The 9214-nt window shown below is 44.2% G+C and overlaps 1 protein-coding gene across 1 annotated transcript in view; it reads right to left on the bottom strand.

Annotated features, from left to right (window-relative positions):
- Nucleotides 1–6298, bottom strand: part of T265_06312 (hypothetical protein) — a gene marked incomplete at both ends in the record, with an annotated part of 22474 nt that extends 16176 nt beyond the window's left edge. Inside the window, 2 exons of the mRNA XM_009171539.1 lie at nucleotides 932–1024; nucleotides 5903–6298. Of these exons, the coding sequence (XP_009169803.1) occupies nucleotides 932–1024; nucleotides 5903–6276 (467 nt within the window). The remainder of the gene's footprint in view (nucleotides 1–931; nucleotides 1025–5902) is intronic.
- Between the last annotated feature and the right edge of the window lie 2916 nt (nucleotides 6299–9214).

Genomic DNA, 9214 nt, shown 5'->3' with positions numbered 1-9214 from the left:
TTTGTGTCTGTGGGATATGACATGTAATCAGCGGCATTCCGGTAAAACGCACACACCAAACGCCGCACGTTGCATGCCTCTTAAAAATCCGAGCCGTTTGCACTGTCGTCCGGCCATCCTCTCCACACATTTCGTTTGCTCAGAGTTGCCTACGCGTACGCATCTGCCTGTCGCTCGGCTCAATTTATTCAGGCAATCCAGAATACAATGCACATCGGCACGTCTTAGAAAGTGACACTGACCCGAGTTGGATCAATCGTTGGCTTCAATTGTGCTTCGTCGCCTTACGCTGGCTCGTGAGACACTGACTCGAGAGCAGCAAGCGGGATTTCGGCCTGGAAGGGGTTGTGTTGACCAAATCTTCACACTGCCCCAGGTGCTAGAACAACGCCATACGTATAAGCGACCCACGATTCTAGTATTCCTGGATTTCCGAGGCGCATTCGACTCGGTTGATCGGTCTGTTCTTCTCGAGACGCTTGCCCACCAAGGAATGCCCCGGAAGTTTGTAAACATAATACGTTCTTTGTATTCTCAGACTTCCGGACGTGTGAGAGTGTACGGAGAGCTCTCCAAAAGCTTCCGCACACAAAGCGGTGTCCGTCAGGGATGCCCACTCTCTCCATTCCTTTTTAACTTTGTGATCGATGAAATAATGAGACGAACGCTGGAGGGTCTCCAAAACCCTGGTGTTCAAATAGCCAGTGAAGAAAACCTTGTCGATCTGGAATATGCAGACGACATCGTTCTCATGTTCGAAGAGGAGGAGAAGGCGCAAGTATTCTTGGATGAACTGACCAAAGTCATCCCGTCCTTTGGTATGCATTTTGCACCCACAAAGTGTAAGGTCATGCTTGTGGACGTGCAGTCACTGAACACGCCCCTTACAATCCAGGGAGAGGTACTGGAAGTTGTGGAGCGTTTTACGTACCTTGGAAGTTGTATTAGTTCTGATTGCAGTGTGACAGATGAGGTGAATGCACGAATCTGCAAGGCTCGGGCCGCGTTTGCTAACTTGAGACACCTATGGCGTCAGAATGGTTTATCCCTGAATCTGAAGGGACGTGTGTATCAAGCTACAGTACGGGCTGTTTTGTTGTATGGCTGTGAGACTTGGCCTATTCGAGCAGCGGACCTGAGACGTCTTCAGGTGTTCGACAATCGTTGTCTCAGAACCATAGCCCGTGTGGGTTGGTGTCGGCGAATCCGTCACAAGGCAGTTAGAAAGCGTGTTTTCGGTTGTGTAACGGGTACTTCCATTGAAGAATGTGTCCAGCACCAGAAGCTGCGTTGGTTGGGACATGTGTTACGCATGCCGAACCATTGTCTGCCGAAGAGAGTACTGTTTTCCCTGCCCAATTCTGAGTGGCGGAAGCAGGGAAGTGTTCAGCCCCTGACCTGGCAGAGGGTTATGAAAGAAATCACGAAACGCTTGAATGCTGTCGGTGCTACTAGCCTTCCAGGATGGGGACCGCGTGATCCTAACTGTGCCTGATTAGAGACCCTGCAAGATATGGCTTCTAACCAATGTCAGTGGCGATCTTGTTGTCAGTTTCCATCCAGATTGCCTGAATGAGTGCTTGAAGGTGTAGGCATCTCGGAATGACTGTAGTAAGTCGGCACTAAGTCTCTCCCCCATCCACCTTTATTCTTTTCTGCACAATATGGCTTTCAAATAAATCATGGTTGTACGGCAGTGAAGCATCGGTGTTGAACACTGATGTCATGCTGTCGATGATGATGATGACGATGATGCGGATGCTGACGGAACCTGGCTCACCGACCGAACGATCAGCAGCATCCAGTGGGCTGCACCCACAGCCAGAATACTATGGCTGGGATCAATCATGTCCGTGGGACCGAAAGGGAGGGGGCGCACGTGAACAGTAATCGTTCACCGATTTCAAAGGTGGATCGCTTCATGCATTTCCTACCCTCATTTCGAAAGCCAGACTGCCCAATTTTCACTCGGGAGGAGCAGTCGTTTCATGGATAGACGACTTCATTACGCACCAGCTTGATGTGCTTCCATACAGCTCGAATTCTTTTAAAATCTTACTTTGAGTTGTGAATGTTATTCGTTCATTCTCCTGGCAACATCATTTATGTGAAAAATGTCGACAAACGGTTACAGATATGTGGTTTTCAGATGCTCGAAAGTATATTTATCCTGATTTGGGGAGAAGAATATCGTAATCTCTATTTAATACATTATATTGTGTTACAGCACGTAGAACAGCAATTTGTAAGTAGGTGATAGCCTAAACTCGATCCGATCCATCTTCAACTTGTGAGTACAATTGTGGAGCAGTGTTGCTCGTTAACCTTATTTCACTCTAGTTTCAGTCGATGTCTGGTGCAATTCCCCACGGTTAGCTTGATTGCGAAGGATAAATCTACTAGCAAGATTTAAATTGTTATGACCGCTGATAATATCAAAAGTTTTGATCCTACATCACATGTTTCCAGTATTAACTGGAAACAGATCTAACTGTTTCAGCCCATTCTGGCTCACAGTATTCCCATAGCTCTGAAGTCGTCCATCACAAAGGCCGTTCATGCTACGGCAGCAGGCAGAAGCGTTGATGCTCTGAAAGTGCGGATCCTTGTCGCAGAATCGGAACGCGAGTAGTTGACACAACTCCGTGCTTTTTTTCAGAACAGCGCAGATAGACTGAAGGTTACCCATTCGGTGTCACTTCGTCAGAATCGGACAAATACAAGGGAAACGAAAAAATCCAGGATCTTTTTTTCAGATGAGCCCCGCCATTAATGCAAAAAGTGAATGTGAGAAAAGTCAAAGCCCGCCACTTTTTGTCGGCTCCAATTTAATGGTCGCATACAACCTTGACCCATTTTTGATGAAAATAATTCCTTATCTGCATCTAGGCTCATTTTGGGCAAAGATTTTCTCCGTTTGAACTTAAGACCTTAGGTGAACTTTCTGATGCTTTCAACTCTCGTTCATGACAAGCAGACAGTAATACGTCTTTTCAAAGCCACGGAGTGACTCATCAGCAACGTTTATGCGACAATGGCCACCAAATGTCACTTTCAACTGTTTCTGACAGGTGGAGGTGTAATGCCTGACAGTGTCGGCAAGAAATCGGTCTTCGAAAGGGAGCTTGGTTGGAACGGTCTAGGATGGAGTTTAGAACAGTAATTCTAAACCATCGAATCTCTTTGGCACGTCCACAAGATGCAGAATAAACGCCAAAGTGGCACACACCTATCTTTAGTGGACAACTACTTGCGCGAGTTCGTTTGGAGGCAAAGGCACCGAAAAACGGACCTTTTCATGCAAATTACTAATAAATGTTCCAATTTCACCCTCTTCAATAAAAAATAAACGTATAAGTTTCATGTCTTCATTTTTCTAATCGCTTTTTGAGTGGCGGGGCTTAATTTTTTGGCGGAACTTATCTGGAAAAGATCCGTTTTCTCCATTTGGATATTGCTACGTCAATGTACTGTCTGAGTGAGGTCAGGTGATCTCTCTCTGCCACATCCGTAGGACGAGTCAATGTACAGTGCGTTTGGGATCGCCTGAACAGTGCAACCCTGTGCACCGTCGTACCCGAACGACATGTAAATTGAGTTATCGTGTGCCCAACATCCACATGCACGAGGAGCATCCCTAGCTCTCTGTGGTGTGTTGCTTGAGCAATGGGCTGGTGCTTGCGTGTACACAGCTGCGAGGAAAGCAATGCGTGGAGTGGATGTACTGATAACTGCGCTAGTGACTAGGATTTTGAAGCGATGCACAAATGCGGAATTCGAAGTGCGATTTTCTGCTAGTATGCTCATTACTATATCTGTCACATCGAAATGATGGTATGCGCAGCTCAGAAAGCCACACTGTTGGTCACTGCCGTCCGAATGTTTCGAACTGACACTGTTGTGTGGTTAACATTAACATTATTACTCTCTAGTGATGGCGTTTGCTAATAAAATTCCAAGAATCTTTTTCTACAGCCACTTTGCGTCTTTTTGCTCTGTTTGTTTGTAGCTTGTTCGGAAGTGAATTATACCGATCACTGGACTGGCTACCTCGGAAATCCTTACAGAGAGAAATTTCAGTGGCCTAATTGGGATGGACCCGTGTATAATTGAATGTGTTAGTTGTTCTCTCTGATGTGTTGTTTAGATAGCTTTACACCCAGCTTTTAGTTCTACTGAATCTGGGAGTTCATCACTTAAAGTGCATTTCCTCTAATTAGCAGAAACTATCATCATTGAGTTGACTTTATGTCCGCTGTTTGCCCAAATGAGTCAGGTTTACTAGAACCGTTTAGAAAATGAAGTTATCAAATGAAGTAAAATTGATACACCTTGTGTCTCATCAAGTACTCCAATGAGTTACCTGGAACCATGTGAGAAGGAAACTATCACAAGCTTCTCAGGGACCGCTATCGCTTTCAAACCGAGTAAAACCAAAGATGCCGATAAACGCATTTATCTCTAAAGAAACCGCTGGTTCATGAAACGGCCATCAGATTATGGACCGTAGGGCTAAAAAGCCTTCATTTGTTTCACCTGTAGCAATTTCCATTCTTCAGTGATAATTAACTCTGAGTCACTTAGGCTGAGAGTTTTGCCCAGCTAATACCTTGTGTAGCACGGTCTGATGCTCTCGCCGGCTCACCGGAGGTACAACGGCGTAGCAGATTGAGTGACCACACACCGTGAAAATTAATGGACTATACGCAGTGGTATCAGCCATCTTAATGTAACGTGATCACCAAGGCGTATGGTAGGCCCCCGGATTTGAGATGTTGGGACATCAGTAAGCTGTCCTTGGGGTGTGAACACCAAGTGCTGCTGCTACTAAAATGCTCGGTTCATATGTCCATAAGCGGAAATGCCTGAGCTAGGTTTTATCCCACATTCTCGTTTAACTCATATGTGTCCATACTATGGTTCTCAACAGAATTTTTGCAAAAATAACGGCTGAAATAGTTTCACGCATGGACCCAAGAAATCAGCGCTGCATGAATGCACAGCTCACTTTGCGGCGTGCGTGCGACGGATAGGAAAANGCCCCGTTTAATAAGTTCAAACCAAACCATAACTTGTCTGAATTTAAAATTTAAAATCTCGGAGCAAATAGATAATATATATGAGCTGAAACCCGTTGAGACCGAAATGAGCTGAGAGGAACGTTTGGTGGTCGTTCTTGGTCTAGAAAGGTGGGTTGTGTGTGATCTGATCGTTTAACCAGTCCACAAGAACCAAACTTCATTAATGAACGGATAATCATTTTTCTCCACCAGGTATCACCATTCAGCCTTGCGTAAGTTATGAGCAGTGTACCCATTTTGCGTTCTATGTTTGTAATGTCCCAGTGACCCTCTGTGAGCTGGAAGCTTTCGCAGCAGCGTCTTACTTATCGCCCAGGTTCTGGCAGTGCCGCGGAGAACGTCCCAATACCGTTAATCAAGTAAACATGACATCGCAAGCTTCAGTGCTCTTCATCGGTGCCGAAGTCATACGGCAGCAGAAAGTTTAACTGGTGCTGGCTTTTTATTGTATTCCACTGGCTGCAGCCAGGGACTTGAGCAGAAAAACAAATAGTTGATAAAAGTAATACTTTCTGATATGGCCTGAATGAATGCAGCGACCGAAGTAACGAGAGATTTAGTATCTGCAGAAGAATAACGTGATTCGGGATACCTCATTTGGATGAAGCTACGCTGGTTTGAAAATGGAGAAGATTAAATGGGATGAGACGATATTTTAAGCTGATATCCATATGACAGTCCTAAGCAAACTATTATTCAGTCTGAAAATTTAAGTGAATCAGAAGAATGAACCGAACTTCCTCAAGATCATGATACGTTTTGTTTCCCTAAACGAATTGTAAGTTTGTAAACGTTGACGATGTTACTGGCAGAAAGCTTACGCGTTCCTCAGTTCTTCATCCTGGCTGACCCGTTCGATACTAAAGGGACTATCTGGACATATGGCCACAATGGGGAATGTGAAATTCGCTTTCTCATCGTTTATCACCGTGGATACTGGCATGTTGACAAAGCCCGCTATGAGATGTGATACATTCAAGATGCAGGCAAAGCACATAATTATGAGAATGATCAAAACTGTTCGTCTACGCCATCCTGGACTGGCTTCCAGTAGCACATCGATTCCGTGGAAGGTGCTCCTCTCTCCCAATGTTCGGAGTTTTTCTCCAAGCTTCGTCACCTTCTCCTTATCGCGTATGACTCGAATATCTTTCTTCGACAATTTTCTGATGAGCTCAGGTCTTTCGTCCACCATTTCGGCAACATAACCGTAACATCTGCGACTCACGTGAAATGCACCTATCGAAAGATTCAAATCTGGATAGGTCAGCTGATTTACTTCAACGACCTTGATTCGATCTGGACAGAATGAAGTCAGGCCGAAAAGGAACCAAGTCGGGTGGCGGATGCACAGGAGGGATGACTGAATATTCGAACACTATAGAGTGGGAAATAATTGGTTTATTCATCATCTCCTAAATTTGGACAATTATGACGACTTTCTACTGAGAACGCCGTCCAAATACTCGGCAGCCTTAACTAAACTGCTTGTTGCAACATTGACAGATACATAGGTGTTCATTATTACAGTTTGTGTTTCTTTGACAAATCCGAATTAACTGAAGTATCCACTCGTTTTAAGTAATTAAAGGACTGAGGGTTGGTGAGGTCCAAAATGTCTGGAGGTGTAGATACCTCGGAATAATTAGAGTAAGCCAGCACTAAGTCCCTTCCCGGTCCACATTTATTCTTTTCTTCACAATATGGTTTTCAAATAAATCTTGGTTGTACGGCAACGAAGCATGGGTAATGAACACTGATGCCATGCCTTTGGTGATGATGATGACGATGATGATGATGATGATGATGATGATGATGATGATGATGATGATGATGAACGTGACGAACGATATTCCTAAACAAACAGCAAATCATAGAAATGTAACGTTGGGTCAGTCGATTTGGACTACTCGTTACCCAAAGTATTCAGGCATGAATCTCTGCCCTTAAGATTGCATTATTAGCTTGGTATGCCATCAGATCATAGCGCAAATAACGCAAAATCTGCCTCATATTAGCCATGATGTAATCGGTACTTCTGATTTGAGACTGGTTGTTAATACTCTCAGCAAACGGTAGGAAACCATGCGCACCAAAGCTAAAGATGAAACCGATTGCCCGAAACACGAAAGCATAAACATTGAGATAAACTCTTCCAAACGAAACAAGCCTCGTCAGAGTATCAGAGGAATGCTTTAGCTAGTGGTAAATCGTTTGAGAACAAATTCGGTCACGCAGAAACTGAATGTGGCATAGGATATATGCAGGAATATTTATAACTCCGGACGTTCACTGACAGCTGATAAAATGACTGCTGATCTGCTCGCCAAAATTTGTAGTTAGCTTGCAAACAGAGCGTGAGACATAGGTAAAGACGAACGGTGGTTTCAGCATGTGTAGATCAGTGTGAGTGAGTAACAGAGGTCATGGACTCCTTATGCAAAAAATCCGAATAAAGTATTCGCATTAGGTAATATAAAAAAGCTGCATTTAGTGACGGATAAATCCAACCTTGGCATCTCGATTGCTGCTGTCTAGACTTGGGCAACCTAACTGCAGCTCAGCGGTCGTGCCTACTTCCGGTGGCATAGCAGCTTGGCACCGAAATGGTGTTACGGTTGAGCGGTTTTCGGTTTCCGGCAATGAATGATGAGCGCTTCCCGCACATGAGCTTCTTTGGGTAGAATTCATTCAAAGCCACAGAGACTAATTGCTCGTAAGCCGACTGTTTTGTTTTGATACGTCAAGCAGTAGTTTTTCCTGATCGACTACTGGGGGGTTTAGTTAGTGCGGGGGATGCAAAAATTACAGGAATTGGAAGCAGGATAATTACATCCGTCACGTTTTTTTCTTGGAGGAAGAAAGTGCTGTAGACTTAAACGAACACAGAGGACCTTTCCTACAAGAAAGCAATTCACGGAGCATCAAAACTATCTATCATTTGATGTGTATCTCACTGAGGTTAATAAAAATCATAAGTCCAAATGAAGCCCGTCTGATCTAACCGTAGGAAAGAGACAGAAAGAAACAGACATATACTTGATGTTTCCATGTTTCACTACTTGTCAGGAAGAGTAGGTTCCCGAAAATCTCCAGAATACCCTAAACTTACTGAAACCCTCAAACTCTACCAGAATTGCAGTAGTGAAGCCGTCAAGCGTCCGCGCCAGAAACGCCAACCACCAATTAGATGCTTAAGCAGTCAATCAATAACAGTGGACGCTTTTCGAATGTTCGGGTATGTCAATAAAAGCCAACCAATCAACCAATGCAGACTGGACAGCTTGGATTGAGGGTCAAAAGCGCACTCCAAATACTGGAATGCTGCTTGCATTACTCGCACTCGCTTGTTTGCAATAAAGTTTTTTTTCTGTGTTGGTGAGTTCTTGTCCGACTACGCTACGGGACCGGGGATTGCAGTTGGTCATACTACTACTTATAATATAAAATAAACGTGACGTTTAGATGACGGTTCACACAGGACTAAATTATTCCACTGAGCAATACAACTCAATTAAGTCAAAATGATGACCACATGTTTACTGTCACTGTCATGCATGAGAAGATGTCTGAGTAAACTAATCCTATACCCCTAGTTAACGGAGTTAACGGATTAAGCTCGCGATGCAGCTGAGTCGGAAGGTACAAATGGCGCTGCTTTATTAAGGATGTAACCCAGACAGACAATTTGAATTCGATCGGACAGCATGTGGACATAGCAACCAGTGCGGGGAAAAAACCAAAGTTGACGATTACCCTCTCACCAACCGAACGACGAAGATCGATAAACGAACGTCCGGTATCCTTCAGGGGTTGCATGGAAAGCGAGTTGTATTAGTGGTATTGGAAGAATTGAAATATTTCGTTCAAATCTCAAACGATCCTGGTAGAATCAGCCAACCGAACATATCGATTGCAGTCCGGGATTTGACAACTGGACTGCGTGGACTGTAACATAGTTTAGCAAAACATACACGTGCCCTGGAGAGCAATGATAAATACCGTGTACTTGTCCGCGGAAAATTTTAAACTTTTTCTCGGAATAGTAGAATACTATAATACGTCAGCTTCGAAAAACAATTGGAAAACGTCATCGAATTTAGTCAGAACGAGACAAATCAGACCGACCGGAA

Source organism: Opisthorchis viverrini (assembly GCF_000715545.1).
Source record: "Opisthorchis viverrini unplaced genomic scaffold opera_v5_127, whole genome shotgun sequence".
Lineage (NCBI taxonomy): Eukaryota > Metazoa > Platyhelminthes > Trematoda > Opisthorchiida > Opisthorchiidae > Opisthorchis > Opisthorchis viverrini.
The sequence above is the reverse complement of the archived record's forward strand: the minus strand, read 5'-3'. Positions and strand labels throughout refer to the sequence as shown.